The sequence below is a fragment of the Chelonia mydas genome, chromosome 14 (genome assembly GCF_015237465.2).
Source record: "Chelonia mydas isolate rCheMyd1 chromosome 14, rCheMyd1.pri.v2, whole genome shotgun sequence".
Classification (NCBI taxonomy): Eukaryota; Metazoa; Chordata; order Testudines; family Cheloniidae; genus Chelonia; species Chelonia mydas.
Window position 1 is genome coordinate 7243923 of NC_051254.2, and position 17719 is coordinate 7261641.

Sequence of the window (17719 nt, forward strand, 5' to 3'; positions counted from 1 at the left end):
AACCTTTCTTGTGGGAATAGCATATTGCACAAGACAGAAAACTGCGGTGGGCGCCAGACACCCTGCCGCTGAAATGCCACTGCCGAGAAGTGGCAACGGCAAGAAGCGTCACCGCCAAAATGCCGCTGGGAAACGGCAAAGCTTCTCGGCGGCATTTCAGCAGCGGGGTGTCTTGCAGGTGCACAAAAATGCCCCGGTGGCCACCCTGGCGCCCATGGGCGCCACCGCGTCACGGGCGCCGCGTTGGGGACCCCTGTCCTAAACCAATAATCCTCCCTTTTACACTCAGAATTCCCAGAAATTCCTTTGCTTTGGTATCAATCTTATTGTCAGTGTTATAACTGAATCTGCAATTAGAAATTAGTTAGCATATCAAATTAAACAAACTTTCCAGGAAACATTCTGTCTTTAGCACTTCCAGTCCTTCAGTTAATACGAATTTCCACCTCCCCACCACAAAGAAAAGATTATTAAATTATATTCCTATAGGTTTACGTGAAGGGAGTATTTAGTTTTGAATTTACAGTGGTGCCTAGAGGTTAACAAAAAATGTATTAAAACTACTTTCTGCCTCTAGTTAATATCAGAAAGTATGACTATAACTAGGGCTGTCAAGCGCTTTAAAAATTAATTGCAATTAATCACACTGTTAAACAATAATGGGAAACTATTTATTTAAATATTTTGGATGTTTTCTACATTTCAAATATATTGATTTTAATTGCAACACAGAATACAAAGTGCTCACTTAATATTTATTTTTGATTACAAGTATTTGCACTGTAAAAAAAAAACTACAAGTATTGTAGCGCAAGCTCTTTATCATGAAAGTTTAACTTACAAATGTAGAATTATGTACAAAATAAACCGCATTCAAAAATAAAACAATGTAAAATTTTAGAGCCTGAAAGTCCACTCAGACCTACTTCTTGTTCAGACAATCGCTCAGACAAACAAGTTTGTTTACATTTGCAGGATATAATGCTGCCCACTTCTTATTTACTATGTCACCTGAAAGTGAAAACAGGTGCTCTCATGGCATGGTCGTAGCCGGCATCACAAGGTATATACATGCCAAATGTGCTAAAGATTCAAATGTCCCTTCATGCTTCTACCACCATTCCAGGGCACATGCGTCCATGCTGATGATGAGTTCTACTCGATAACAATCCAAAGCAGAGTGGACCGACGCATGTTCATTTTCATTATCTGAGTCAGATGCCAATAGCAGAAGGTTGATTTTCTTTCTTGGTGGTTCGGGTTCTGTAGTTTCCGCATCAGAGTGTTGCTCTTTTAAGATTTCTGAAAGCATGCTCCACTTCCCATCCCAATCAGATTTTGAAAGGCACTTGAAATTCTTAAATCTTGGGTTGAGTGCTGTAGCTATCTTTAGAAATCTCACATTGGTACCTTCTTTGTGTTTTGTCAAATCTGCAGTGAAAGTGTTCTTAAAATGAATCGTGTGCTGGGTCATCATCCGAGACTGCTATAACATGCAATATATGGCAGAACGCGGGTAAAACAGAGCACGGGATATACAATTCTCCCCCAAGGAGTTCAGTCACAAATTTAATTAACGCATTATTTTTTTTTAACGGGTGTCATCAGCATGGAAATATGCCGTCTGGAATGCTGGCTGAAGCACCAAGGGCCAAACGAATGTTTACCATATCTGGCACATAAATACCTTGCAATGCCGGCTACAATAGTAGGAGCGTTGCCAGCAGATCGAGGGAAGTGATTATTTCCCTCTATCCAGCACTGGTAAGGCCACATCTGGAGTACTGCATCCAGTTTTGGGCTCCCCACTACAGAAAGCATATGGACAAAATGGAGAGAGTCCAGCGGAGGGCAACGAAAATTATTAGGGGGCTAGGACACATGACTTATGAAGAGAGGCTGAGGAAACTGGGCTTATTTAGTCTGCAGAAGAGAAGAGTAAGGGGAGATTTTATAGCAGCCTTCAACTACCTGAAGGGGGGTTCCAAAGAGGATGGAGCTAGGCTGTTCTCAGTGGTGGCAGATGACAGAACAAGGAGCAATGGTCTCAAGTTGCAGTGGGGAAGGTCTACGTTGGATATTAGGAAAAACTATTTCACTAGGAGGGTGGTGGAGCACTGGAACGGGTTACCTAGGGAATTGGTGGAATTTCCAACTTTAGAGGTTTTAAAGGGCCGGCTTGACAACGTCCTGCCTAGGATGATTTAGTTGGGGTTGGTCCTGCTTTGAGCAGGGGGTTGGACTAGATGACCTCCTGAGGTCTCTTCCAACCCTAATCTTCTATGATTCTAAGAGTTCAGCATTATCTCTTTGTAGGCTCTGAAGTTTTACATTGTTTTGTTTTTGTACTCTTTTTTAGTTCAATTACAACACAGAATACAATATATATGAAAATGTAGAAAAAATCCAAAATATTTAATAAATTTCAATTGGTATTCTATTGTTTAACAGTGCGGTTAAAATTGCAATTAATCGTGATTAATTTTTTTGAGTTAATCACGTGAGTTAACTGCGATTGACTGCCCTAATTATAACTTGTTAAACATCCAGAGACTGAAGTTCCCCAACTATTGGCTTAAAAGTGTATGTTTTCTAATCTAATCTATCTAGATAGTCATACAATGAACTTCTCAATAGTCTTCAAATGCCTGTTAAGTTCTTGTTATTGTTCCCTGCGAGGAATTTCTTGTATAGCATCAACTACTACTGAAAAGGCTGTTTGGAAGTTTAGTATTCAGGTAATTTCATGGTGTGTAATTTGGAATCTTTTAAAAATGTATTTTTCAGAGAAGTCTTAAAATGGTAGAAATTGATCTTTTATCGCTGTATAAAAGTTGAGTTGCTCTCAGGGCCATGAAAGTGCATTTAGGATCCTTTCGTTGATATCCCTTTTAGATTTGGAACAAACAGACAGCTAGTGAACTGGCTCAAGGTCAAGTTTTTCCTCTTCTAGGAAGAAGAAAAGTGTGCAATTTGAATTTAGAATGTCAACGGGCACCAAAGCATGAGAGATAATACTGTGAAAAAGAAGCAAAAAAACAGAAGTTCTCTGTTATCAGTTACATTTTTACTGAAGAGAACCATACACCATGAATGCAAAACACTGGCCAAGATTTTTAAATACGGTTATGTCCATCCGTGCTGGACACAGCATGAGAAAAATAAGCAGCATTCAGACATTTGACCAAATGGAAGATAGACTAGAAAAATGTTATCTGAACCCAAATAAACAACATTTTAAACCAAGTGTTCAGGTTGAAAGTGCGTTTCAGCTGAACCCTTAAAGGGGCCTTATTTTCAGAGGGTGCTTGGTACTTTATGAAAATCAGGCCCCTTTAAGGTGTTGTGGCAAAATACCTTGTTCGCTTCAGTAGGCTCAGTCCTTTTTAGCCTTGGAGACTCAGGTTTGGGGCAAGGCGAATCCTTATAGGTGGCACAGGGTCCTGCTACTCCTCTCCTCAATCAGTCCCTTGTGCTTGTTTTCCTTCCCTTCTGGGGAGCGAGTGCAGCCTCCCTACTGGGAAGTTTTGGTGTCTTGCTGCAAACAGCCTACTGGCAGCTTCCCTGCTCCTCTCACTCCCTCACCCTCCTCCTCCTTCCAGCCAGCCCAGGGTTTAAAAAGGTCCCAAGTAGTTGGAGTCAGCTGAACCTAATTGGTTCCCTAGCAACCCCTTTTCCAGCTGAACCTTATTGCCCCCTGGTTATCTCTCCTCAGTGGATAGGGAGGGGCCTTTTAACCCCCTGAGACTAAATACTACCCCCTTTTGTAGCTGTTTGTCCTGGGTTTACCACAGTGTCTCAAGTTGGGCAGCCAAGAACAGACACCAAAAATCACCAGTCACTTCTGAACATCTTGGCCATAATTTTTTTACATGAGTAACGATCTGATGTTATAGTAATATTGGAAATGGATCTCTTAATAGGAAGCATATTGCCTGTGCCTCTGCCAGTCACTTGCAGTTCAGTGTTCGCTCTCCCCTGTTCCCCTTTCATGTCCTTTTTCTATTCCCTAGCCCTCTGTGCGCTTCTTCATCCCATCTCCATACATCCAACAGTCTCCCACTCCCTCCTCCATCACTTACCCAGTCATTCCCACACCTCTTGCTCAGCCTAGCCTGCTGTAGCAAAGCCTGGAGTTAGTGAAAGGTCCATTTTATATTAGCAACTTTTGAATTTTTATACTTTTTTTTAAAATATTGCTCTGTACACACCCAAACAGCTCTTATATCTTCGTTGTTCCTGAAATAATCCCAAACTCCTCAAAAAAAAAATTAGAATTGCAAATGGCACCCTGAGCAAGGCCAAACACATTTATAGCAGTTTTGAAGATACAAGTAAAAAAATATTAGAAAACTTTTTGAAAACTGAATGACAGAAAAATTCTTCAAACATTGTAACTATAACATTCCTTTCCCAATTTCTTCCAAACTCTCCAGAAAAGTCTACTCTGGGATGAGATAACACATAGGAAATTTCACGGGGATGGACTTCTTTTTTGATAAAGTCATGGGTTTATATGAAGAAGCTTCATTATTAAGTGTGGAGTGCCCATCACCACTCCAGAACACTGAACCCAATCCTCAAATCCTTACTCAGACAAAACCTATACACTAATTATACTTCTGTCCAATAAGTACCCAAACAATCTTCTGAGAATCTGTCTCCACAGAAATAAATACAAAGTGGAAAAACTGACAAAAAAAGGAAAGGGTGGGGGGGGAGGGGGAAACTATTCAAGTGGATGAAAACTGGATGATTCCAGATCCACTAGACTAGATCCATAATCCTAAACAAATTGGAGAAGGGTTAGACAAAATATCATGGGAGAATATTGCTATAAAGAGTAGGGACTTTATCCAATCCATGCTGTTCAGGTACCATAGTGATGAGTGATGAGGTAGTGAGGAGTGTAACTGAAGGAATGAAGAGAAAAAAAACCTCAATATGGTAGCTATCTTAAATCAAAGTGGAACCTAAACTTGTTCAAGTCTAGAAAACTTGAATTCATTGCTCAAGATTAACAGAAAAAGATCAAACCTGACGTGCTAAATCTGTATGCGCACACAAATGTACAAAAAAATACAGAATATTTTAAATACAATATTGAATTGATTTTAACAAACAACTCCTTTCATCCTATTTATAAGAAATACATTAATTGTCTAATTGTATTTGCCTCATGTATATTGTAATGCCAAAAATACACAGCACGTTAAAAACTATTAAAAATATGTCTGTGTCCTAAGGAGAGATGACAGACTGAAAATATACTGGCTGGAATATTTTAAAAGTGTTAATGTCCTATCTAAATGTTTTAAGCCCAGTTAAAGTCCTCCTAATGGTAAAAGTGGAAATAAAGCACAGAGAGCCCTATCATCTATTACTGCCAACATCCAATAAATATATATGCTGAGGTTGTCTGTGGAACTTGGTGGAGAGAGATCTCCATCTGGCCTCATTTTCAGAATGAAGTATTCTCTTTCACAGATTTCATTTATGTGATGAAAGATGATTTATCTCACAAGCTAAAGTAACATCTGTCATCATTCAATGTTGTAACAAAGTACAGTATTTACAAATATGGTAGGAAGCCACGACTGAACAGGAATATCGGCCTCAATACTGCAGGCTGCTTTACAAGGGATTTACGCAAATCACTAGATTTACATCAAGGTAGAGGAGCTGCGCCTATGCCAGCTTCCCTTAAAAAAAAAAAAAAAAAAAAATCTACAGAGGGGTGTTTTTTAACAGTTTCTTCTCTAAATGACATTTATTCATGATTTATCATTCAAAGTGTCATGATTGCTTCCAAGTTGTTTCCATCTCTAAAAGGAATGGCCAAGTTATTGTTTACTATTTCAAAAACTGAGACTAAATTACCAGACAGCTTTCATTTGAAGCCAATAAATAAAATAAATAAATAAATAAATAAAAATACACTGTTTATTTTACCCCAAGATTCCAACTATTGAGACGAGCTTCAAGATCACTGTCGTCCAAAGAAATGGTTTTTTTGTGTTGAACTTCCTGGAATATGAAAATGGAGATATTAGAAGAGCAGACAGATATACAATTTAAAGAAACTTTCAGTTTAACTATACTGCCCTCAAAGGAAAAAAAAATATGGTAACATATCAAAAAGAAGAGTTTTGGTCCCCCTTGAAAACTCACTTTCCCCTTTTGAAACCATCAGTCTGGAATTGGGCTGCTGCTGTTCTTGGCTTCAATTCAGGTAGCTCCACCACCAACCTGTTGCTAGATAATTTGTGCCTAATGCTGCTCCCTTTCCCTATTCTCAAAATGTAACAAAACAACAAATATAACTGCATTACAAAAGCAGAAAGAACACACCCTCTCTCCCCCCACCCCGCCAAGCAGGTTTCCAGAGCGGAGACTAAAGCTGGCTGGGAATTTTTCAATACACTTTTCTGTCAAATTAGCATTTTCTGTCAAAACTGAAACTTTTCATGGAAACTTATCCATTTTCACTAAACTTTTGTTGGGATGGTTTCTCAGGTCCAGAATGGAATTTTTAATCAACATCAGAGAGATAGCAAAAACCCATCCCAGAATAGCTAATAGCCTAGTGGTGAGGGACACACACCTGAAACATGCAGGTTCAAGTCCCTGCTCTATCTGATTCAGAGCAGTGACTTGAACCTGAATCTTCCAGATCCCAGGTGAATGCCCCAGTTACTGGGGTATTCCTATGTTGGGGTGTGTGAGTTTCTCTCTCACACTTTTCAGTAGAAGTTTCAAAAGGTCTCAGTTTCGTTCCATGGTGGAAGGGAAACAAAATGTCAGAACCTCAGAATTTTTCATGGAACATAATTTTTTTCCCTGTCTGCCTTAGTGATGATCTCCTTCACAGGGAGTGAATTTACAAGATGAGACCAAAATCCACCTTTCCGCAAGGAACTGAGGTATGCCTAGCAATACCCCAAAACAGAGCTAGGTGGGACTAACTGTGACGGGGAACAAGCACATTGACCAGCCACAAAGTAGAGGAAGACTGAAGATAGTGAACTGTAGTATAGAAGAGAGTGGTGATACTGGGCAGAGCAGCCAGGAACAGAGCCAAGAGGAGCAGCAGACCAGCTCCAGACCAGAAAAGCAGTTTCCAACACTGAGCAATGACTGGTGATTACTGTTGCTTTAGGCTACAAATGTCTTTCACAATGGGTTTCATTGTAGCACAACAGTAACTAATTATTTTATTTAATGCATTAAAAAGACTTCGAAAAAATTATTCCAGACATTTCTATTTCAGTTCTATAATAGAAGTTTAATTGTAGTAAACTACAGTAGTTAGAAAAACAATGCACGGAAGCACGAATTATGTCGTCTCATTTGGTTTTGTTAACTAGAAGTTTTTAAGATCGCATGCAAGCCTCTCTTTGTTCAAAAATCTGTTCTCATTCAGACACCATAACCATGTAGAGATGTGAGCTTTTAGTTCAAGGAATGAACACACAAGTAAACTCCCTGATTCCTCTACCTGGGACTGAATTATGCCAGAACATCTGCACATCATAGACAATAACATGCTGTTTGTTCCAGGCAGCCAAAACAACCAAACTGTTTGGCAAAGCTAAAAAGAATTATTTTATTTATAGGCTTTTCTATGGCACTCATCACAGAGGTATCTGAAGGCTTGGCTACACAGAGCTTTAGTCACACAAGAGAGGTGTAAATTCAGTCTGCACTAGCATGTTGCACACTGGCCCACATTCTGGTGTGCACTAAAAGTTCCCTAGTGCACACTAACATAGTACTGTTTGAAACTGGACTACATTAACATGCACCAAAGGAACTTTTAGTGCGTACCAGCAGGGTCCACAAAGGCCAGTTAGCATGCAACATGTTAGCGCAGACTAAAATTTGTACCACTTTTGTGGAAACTAAGGCACTGTGTAGATAACCCCGAGATAACGAAGGAAAGCAAAATGACATGGCGTGACTTGCCAAAAGTCACACAGGAAGCTGGTGGCACAGCTAGGCACAGGATCCAAACCTCCTAAATCCCAGCCCAGAGTCTTCAATGTAAGACCATCCTTTTCTTTTATAAAATAGTGTTTCATATTAAACACTTATGTTGCTTCAAATAAAGAAAATACTGGTCAATCAGACACTTTTTTAAAGTGTCTAGCACCTCTACTAAACTGAAAAACATGTCAATTACACATGGCATACGATATCACCTACAGTCTAGAGATATCACATTTATGAAGGGAAACAGCATACATATTGACAACTGTATAGTTTCTTAGCAAGAACTTTTGTTTTTAAATTGCTTGTAATTGACATATCATCAAATATTTAGGACTATAAAAGATTCTATATAAAGTCTGTTTAGTCTCTTTCGCTAAGCCACAGTGCTGGTTGTCTAATACTGGATAAAACAATCAGTCCAAAATTAAGTCCTTCAAAAGGTCAACTATCATTAAATGCAGCCAAAAAAGCCTCAACAGTTTTCTTTAATCTATTATTGAAAAATACAAGATGACATCAACAGCAGTTAATTTGCCAAATTGTTTAATGGGAACAACGCAGCTGACCAGCCTTGTTCTTCACTAAATCAGGGTCATCCACCTAGGACAAAGTGCAAGTGATCAGTGTGAATTTTTTTTCTGCAACTGCAGAGCACCGACTTTGGTGAGCTTCAGTCCTTCCCACTGCTGTTTGCTACGTTTCTCTGCCCACACACAGGGATGACTTTTACAATTAGAAATGACAATTTTATGGGGCTACATAAAAATAATTCACTGAAACAAGATCAAGTTTATTACAAAAAAGTAAAAAAGTATCTTACAGGTGTCTGCACAGCACGGTTGTCCTCATCTGACCGGTGAGGTGGACTCATAGAATGTGACCTTAATGCTAGCTTCCCGTTATACTTGTATCTTTCCCTGTCGTCACAAAACAGTAACAACCAGAATATAAAGAATTCACATCTAATACCATAGTGGACAGATATCTTGATCTCAAAATATTTTTAAAGTAATAGATACAAGAGAAAATACTATGTGAGGTTATACAGATTAAAAATAAATTGGTTAACCGAATAAGAGGGAAAATGGTGTTTTTGTAGCATCTAAATTGAAGCATTTTAAAAACAGTGGAATGAACAAATTTCTCAAATACTCTTCAAAAATAAATTCACAATATTTAACACATCATGTAATGCTAAGTTATTGCAACATGTTTTCTTTGCTTTTCCTTGTTACATAAATATGGATGTTGGGTAATATGACAATTATTAATTTAGCTAGAATTTTATTCTTCACAATTGTGTACATTTTAATACATTTACTCCTAAAGAAGATTTGCACTGGCTCAATAATGTTAGGTTTTATTTTGTCATATTAAAATATTGCATTTTCTAAAAATACCCAGATTTTGCTCCAGGGATAGTGTTTTTAACATCAGAAGACATAGCCTAAAGTTGGAGGGGAAAAAACTTATTTGGAAGTGAATTGTTGATAATATGGAACATCAGAACTCTAACATCATGCACACAACTTCAATTAGATTTGTGCTCCTAATTCCCCAGGTGCTTTTTGAAAATCCCACCCTAAACTGATAATTACATTGTGCATTGAAGATACCTATCAAATTCCTGGGTCTCTAAATGTTATACAAAGTAATAACTTTGGAACAATTTCCTAAGTTCACGGAAAAAAATAAGAAAAGGCTCCACATAATTAATGATGACTAAAACATTTATGGCAGTGGAATAATATTCAGAAACAGAAAGGCTATATTATGAAGCAGCTTGTACTATTGGTGAGATAATTTTCAATTGGTGTCACGAGTAGGGTCACAGTGATATGACAATTATCTTCCATTTATAGCACATTTCATCAGAAGGATCAAAGGGCTTGATAAAACTATACATAGAAATCACTTCATCCAACATGGAAGGGAAATTACACACCATCAGTTATTCTTCTTTGAAGGTATCATTTGATTGGATCCCTGCTCTTTGGTCTCAGATCTCTTACATGAGACAGGTTAGAGTTCTGCTAGTTCTTCAAGATTTTTAACTCCTTATGGCACTGGCAGTTCAGCTCTATTCAGAGCCCAACAGCTGGTAGTTCAGTGCCTCAAGAACACTGTTTCAGTTCTTTGATGAGCAGGAAGCACAGAGTTCCCCAAACCCAAATGTTAAATGCGATAGCCGACAAAAGAATATTTATGCTGTTCAGACAACCACTTGGGACAGCGATGGGACACTCTGCCAGTGGGTTTCACAGATATTTGCTGACAGCAAAGGAATGGTGAGACTCAGAAGTCTTGGATCCTATTCCAGGCTCTGGAAGTCTTGTGGCACAGACTTTTCTACCTGCTATCAGTTACCCCTTTAGCTCGCGTGGGAGAAGTATGTGTGGTGGAGCTAAAGATTCCAACCCTGCAGATTACCCATGTGGGTGTTAATATGATGCCACATGATGGAATTTGTATGTTCAGTTTCCTCTTTCAAAAACCTAGAAAATTACATACAAAAAAATTCTTTAAAAAGAATATTACTATGGTTGCAAAGTCAAGCACTCAAAAGCTAGGAAATGCCAGAATTAAGGTTGCCTGAAACTAAATATCTGATGAGAAGGGACATAAATGTGAAGACTAAATTCCAACTCTTAAAATCTCACATTTGGTCTGTGTTAAATTACAGCTATGGAAACACAGACATCCAAAATATTGATAATAAAGCAATTACAATCCTTTGAATTATCAGGTTATAGAAGAAGTCTGAAAAGATCATGGATAGATGAAGTAACCAACAAAAGGGTATTGGAGATGACTGGAACTCAGCAAATGCCAGTCAGAAATCTTATGAAAAGAAAGGTTCAATTTGCAGGGCAAATTTTAAGAAGTTCAGCAGTTGATACATGTTATGGGCACTGCAAGAGAAAGCGGACGACAGAAGAACACTAAGCAGAAAAAGATGATCTTGGTCAGATGAGGTGGTATAAATGATGGATCAAAAGGATTATTTATCCACAAATTGATTAGCAGACGATCATACAGAATGGGCTACCATGGTTGCAAACCTCCAGTAATGGAGATGCCACATAAGAGGAAGAAGAGTGTAAGCTTAATTCAGCCCCCTATGTGTGTGCTTTATGATACAGTCTTTAATTACATGATCGCATACTAATTTTTCCACAGGACCCCTGCTTCATTCAGTGTGAATGATGGACCTTCTCCGGAGCTGAATAAGGGCTGTCTTGTCTGTAGGATCCCTACCTGATTTGTTACAGAAGCTCGGAAGGTATGCAGTGAATGAGGCAAGGGTCTGCAGGAAGAGAAAGGGCAGTCTTATGATAAAGACAGTGGAATGCTGCCCTGGAGAACTGACTTCTTTTCTTGCTTCTGCCACAGAGTTCCTACATGATGCCAATCAAGTCACTTAAGACAAACTTTTCAGAGGTGGTCATTAATTGTGTATGCTTCACATACTGGATGCGCAACTTGACATCCTGCAATCTGATTGACAAAAGGGCCGAGCACTCACAACTGCAAATAAAGTCAATGGCAGCTACCCTCTGATCATATGAAGTGCTATATAATGCTAAGTACTCCGAAAAATTAGGTCCAAGGTGTCTTTTTACCTTAATATCTCTTATCCTCAGTTCTCCTTCTGTGAAATGGAGATAAACAATACCGCCTCATCTCACAGGGGTCTTGTGAAAACAGATTCATTACTGTTTATGAAGCACTCAGATAATATAGTGGAGAATGCCACAGAAAAGTCCATGAGGAAATTAATAATTCTGTGTTCAGAGCACTCAATGAGGCAGGAGTCCTCTGGAAAAAATATTGTATGTGTTAATTTAATTAAAACTATCACAATGTATATGCACAAGGGGGCTGAATTAAGGTTGCATGGCAGCTTAATTAACATTTGGGAAGTCTTCCGAGACACCAAAATGAAACTGCTTGTGAAATTCTTCCCTCTCACCCTTCCCCCTCCCCCGCGGTTCAGAAGGCCTGTGCAACACTTAAGACTTCTTAAAAGAAGTGGTACATTGGGCCTTTGCATGTCTTTTACATAGAGTTTTTTATGATAATCGCACTGTATTACTGTTACTCCTGCAAAGAGTAGCATGGCATTTTTAACAACACAGTCAGTATCTCTATACAAGAAAGACAGAATACTAAGCAACTGAGGGCCCACTAAAAGCAGTCAGACACTAATTCATCACTAACCAAGAAAAGATGCACACCCCATACTTATTCATTACCATCATTTCCTGCAGTACAATATGAAGCAGAAGCCAAAAAAGACAAATAGAACTTTTAAACTACAACCAACATCTCACAACAAACATTGTCCTTTTTCTGAAACTATTACACATCAAATTGTTCTGTCCCAGACAAGTTATTAGGGTAATCAAAATATTTTAATTGTGCCCCTAACATTTGTTAAACCATATTTTTTCATAACATTTTACCAGGCTGCTAGAATCATAATAGTTAGAATTGAAATGCCCAGTTTTATAATTCGTCATTTCTTTGCACAAAAATGTAGTGCTTACACATTTGTGTTTCTTAATTATGATTCAAGAGTTATAAATATGGTAAAAAAAAGTATTATATCATGCAAGATAAAAATGTTCCTGTTTTAGTCATCTAGCAGTATGAACGTTCAAAAGGTGAAAAAAACAGTCAAATTTATTTGAAAATAGAGACTTGAAATCACAGTTGCTGTCTGAACCTTATACATAATGGAGACCAAAAACATCATTTATGACATTTGCATTATGGAAGCCCTTCATAGAGAGCTGTAGGCAAAATTTCTATCCTGTTTTAATAATGTATTAAAACAACAAAAAACCCCTTTGTTTAAAAATTAAACATTATTTAAATATTAAACATTCGATTTTCTTTTAATTGTTAAACAGATTACGAAAACAAGTTAGAAATGTATGTACTGTCTATTACACAGAGCTCCCATAAGGCCCATGTCACAAATGATGTCAGCTTAAAGTAACAATATCCTCTGCTTTTTAAAAGCATACAACCCAACTTCCACAGCTCATGACTTCTTGCCATAGGAATGCCTAGAGTATCAATACAAATCTTGTATGTGGTGCTGAAATAAATGTTGCTCTTTCAAAGGTTATTATACTAGAAAAACCTAAAAAACCACGTGCTGCAGTGTTCTTATCACTGTAAGATCAAATACATGGACTATAGATTGGGAGAAAAAAAATATAAACAGAAAATTAGGAAAAAGACACATAGAGAAAAAACTCTCCTTTAAAACCGTACGTATATTTCCAGGATAAGGTCTATATACCACAGGAAGGAATAATCTTTTGATATTGCAGTAGTGCCCAGAGGCTGCAATCAAGATCAGGACCCCATTGTGCCAGGTAATGTATGAACACAAAGGGAGAAGCAATCCCTACCCCAAAGAGCTTACAATCTTGTTTGATTTCTTACTATCACTGAAGATGAATGAATCCATAAGATGGAACTCTGCCTGAATGGCTATTTCTAGGACCTAGCACTAGCCCTAGCCACACCGAAGAACTATGGCAGCTCACAAATAAACACACAGAATAGAACATTTAAATTCAAGTCAGAGCCACAGAGAAGGCACAAGGGCAAAGGAAGAAAAAAAGTGAAAATAGCATGATCAGTGGTTATACACCAAGGATTGTGGAAATTTTAAGGGCTCTTATCTTTCCTCCTCTTTATTTCTCATAGAGGAGACAACAGACGTAAGATTTTAGAATAGACCCAAATGCAGTGAAGTAGGTTATTTGGTAAACAATTTTGCGACAGGCATTCTAAACATAAAGGGTAGCACAGAATAAGGTATGGGAACTGTAAGTGAAGGAAAAGAAACAAGCATTGAGGCTGGCAACACTAAGGAGCACAAGAGTGGAGGAAAAGCTACAAGAGAGAGGGTCAGAAACACAAGCACATGCTGACCATTGTAAGATCTAGAAGGCAAGGACAAGAAGTTTGAAATTAATGTTAAGTTTCATGGGGAACCAGTAATTTAAAGGGTAGGAGTGGAGAGTAACTAGGTCAAATCAATGGGCCAGAAATGTGTTTCACCAGTTTCAGTTCATGTCAGCCTCATTTACTGGAGGGGGTAGGGACAGTCCTGAAGAGGACAAGAGTGCAGTATTTAAGCAAGAAGATGATTAGGGCATTGACAAGAACTTTGTCCACCAGAGAAAAAAAGACAGGGTGTATTTTTAGAACAAACCTGTGGAGTAAAAAGTGTCAGAATTGAGTCACAACCTCTATATGTGAAGGAAAGGGAGAGATGAAGATAAGTCTCATGTTATGGGCTCGAGTCCCAGGCAGAATGGCTATAATCTATATCATAATGGAGAATGGAAATAAAGAATGGAGGATCTGGGAGAAAAAATTATAAGCCTGGCTTTGGCCATGTTACGTTTGAGGTTATAGAGAAGAATCTTTCTATGTACAGCGCAAATCCATTCACATAAAGATAAAAATATATCCCCTTAATCAACGTACCTACTAACAAATGGCCACGTACTATTTAAGTCAAGTTAGATTATTAAAATACCTTACATTCTTTACCTCCCAGCAAAAAATTCAGCTGTGAGTTATGCCAAGAGATGCTGAGATGAATTAAGTGTTTATGAAGAGAGAGACAATTGTTGGATGTACAGTATAAATTAGTCACTTCTATGAAAACTGAAACACAAACCAACTTTCCATGAGGAAAACAGTCCCAGCTTTCATCTAAGCAGCAGGGAACATTGAAATGTACCAACTGGAGCGTACCTTTCTTCTGGCATCAGTAAATATCAATAAAGTGTGAGGATAAACAATAGCAATTGCAGTGCACTGAATGGTTTGGATAAACAAAAGCTAGGAGGAAAAAGAACAAAAGGAATATAAAAATGCAAAGACTGTCTCCAGTGATTCATAACATTCCTACCCTTAACAGAATTTTATTCTGCCAGGATTTATTTTATATTGCAAGACAACAAATCTTTATGTGTATGTAAATCTATATTTTATCTCAATACAGGCTGTTTCTTTTCAGGTTATGTGACGGCTAGATAAAGCTTCAGGTTAAAAAAAAAAAAAAAACCCAGATGTCATGTTCAGTCTTACCCACAAAAGATTACTCAAGTATTTTAAAACTGGAAAAATGTGTTCAGATATACTTTAGGCACCTCTTAGCTATTTTTAAGTGGACCTTTAAAAAGAAGCAGCATTGCTCAGTTTTAGAAGTAGAAGCTTTAAAAAGGGCTCTAAGTGGGACTGTTGCTTAGCCTTAATCAAACCACACAGGATATAAGGGGGAGTCCCTTTGCAGTTTTCCCTGTTCACCTCTGGAAGTAGTAGACAAGGGTGCTATTTCCCCCTTCCCTGCCAATGCAGGTGGACAGGGAGTGGCCACAGCCTTGATTCCAAACTCATCACCCCCAGCCAGCCAGGACAGTGGACTGGCATGGGAAGAGGAAGTAATTTTCTACTGATAAAGGAGAGTAACAAATGATTTCCTACTAGGAACCAGGTGGGAGAACATATTGGTTCCTCCTAGAGTGGTGCAACACAACAGGACTGGGTTTAAGGCATAATCTAGACATCTATAAACAAATAACATCTACTAATTCAGTTTGAAAGGTCAGATTTCTATTAAAATCTAACCATGCAATACCAGTTTAAATCTACCTTCCCAATTTTTGAAATGAAAACCATTTTTGTCCCATCGAGTCCAGCATTACTCAATCCCACTCTGGCGGGAAAAAAAAAAATCTGACAATCTGCATTTATTTTACAAGTGTAACAGGTAAGTAGGCTCCTATGAAAAACAGCCATTTCCATAAGCAAAATAGCATATACACACAGAGTACAAAAACAACAGAGCACGGCAGGCCAACAAGTGCTCTTTTACTCTGATTTTTAAAAGGGAGGTGGTAATCTTGGGTTATGTTACTCAAACCGGAGTTTTAGTTGCTCTCAAAACCATAATTCATAAACATATTTCTTTGACATAAATGCCTTATTTTTTAAAATGTCTTCAGAAACTTCTACAGTCTACCTGGAAGAATTAAATTACCAATAGTAGGATAACAGAATATTCATCAAAGCTAAAACATACTGCTTATCCACATAGGTCACATTAATAAACATTCTCTAGTACAAAGAAAAGGAGGTTTTGCTTTATTACATAGAATGGAACAAGCTCACCATCTGCTGGCCATTACAATAAATTGCAGAGGCACCAAGAAACACTGAAAAAGGTTCACACTTTTAATATTTATTTACTGAGGACTGACAGCATGTTCACCACTGTAAAAACAAAGGAAGACATGGTCTCTGCCCCAAAGAGCTAACAAAGAAATACAGACACATTTTACGTCAACTATTCCCATGAAATATTGTTTCTTTTTACAGATAAGGAAACTCCATTTGGCCCTTCCTTACCCCTTGCTGTTGTTTAAATGTTTTAAATATTTTCTCTTTTGTATTCAGTTTATGTGAAGTGGAAACTCTCCCTTTATGAATTTAACACGTAACTCAGAAGAAATGGCAAGTGTAAAAGTAACCCAGGTTTTCTCCATTTTTTTCGTCTTCAAAAATTTAATGAACAAATTAAAGTTTTTCCCCCCCACACAACACAGATGTGTTCTTTGAATGATTACCCATTTCTAGAAGTGAGTATCTTGTGCTCTTGATTGCCTGCTAGCCACTAGCTGCAGACTAACACTACACTGCCAAAGAGAGGAAGGTGATCAGGAACAGTCAACATGGATTCACCAAGGGCAAGTCATGCCTGACCAACCTGACTGCCTTCTATGATGAGATAACTGGCTCTGTAGATATGTGGGAAAGCGGTGGATGTGATATACCTTGACTTTAGCAAAGCTTTTGATATGATCTCCGGCAGTGTTGGGGACCCCAGAGCATGGCCACTAGTTAAGTCGAGTGGATGGAAGGCCATAAGGGTCGAGGAAGTGCCCCTGCTCTAGGCCTAAGGGCTTCTTGTCAACCCCCCTTAACGGAACTCAGGCCTGGCTGGTTTGAGTAAGCTCTTTTGCTCTTAAAACAATGTTGCAGCCGCAGATAACGCCTTATAGTGTAAGGTTTGCTGACGCCAAGTTAAAGATAACAGGAGGAGACAGCTTCAAGGCCAGACAGGATGTGCTGGTTGTTTAAGTTGCTAGGAATGCTTGTTAGAGGTTGCAGGAAATAAACATTGTTGTAACCCATATAAGGAAGGCAGAGTATTTGTGCAAAGCTTTGATTGGCTGATGTGTAGTGCAGCAGCATTAAGGAATATAAAAGTGTGTGTAATGACCTGCTCTGATGTGCAGGATTTGAGATTTCTTTCCCTGTACCTTTCTTTGTAATTCCAAATAAACTTTTCTACTTCTCCACCCCGTTGTGATTATTGGGTAACGCACACCGGGCAACGAACCCCTGCTGTTGCTTGCCTCAGGCACGCTGTGCCGGCAACAGCAGTATTCTTGCCAGCTAGTTAAAGAAGTATGGACTGGATGAATGGACTACCAGGTGGATAGAAACCTGGCTACACTGTCGGGCTCAACGGGTAGTGATCAACAGCTCGACGTCTAGTTGACAACCAGTATCAGGCTGAGTGCCCCAGAGGTCGGTCCTGGGGCCGGTTTTGTTCAACATCTTCATTAATGATCTAGATGATGGGATGGATTGGACCCTTCAGGAAGTTCACAGGTGACACTAAGCT

At 38.6% G+C, this 17719-nt stretch overlaps 1 protein-coding gene across 9 annotated transcripts in view; it reads right to left on the bottom strand.

Annotated features, from left to right (window-relative positions):
- Positions 1 to 17719, bottom strand: part of CEP112 (centrosomal protein 112) — a 360739-nt gene that overhangs the window by 329325 nt on the left and 13695 nt on the right. For all 9 annotated transcript variants that reach the window (XR_005227706.2, XM_007055085.4, XM_037914553.2 and 6 more), the window contains 2 exons: positions 8813 to 8909; positions 5953 to 6027 (listed from right to left, as the gene is read on the bottom strand). Coding sequence is in view for 8 of the 9 variants with exons in the window: in XM_007055085.4 (XP_007055147.2) it covers positions 5953 to 6027; positions 8813 to 8909 (172 nt within the window). In the remaining variant the exon portion in view is untranslated. The remainder of the gene's footprint in view (positions 1 to 5952; positions 6028 to 8812; positions 8910 to 17719) is intronic.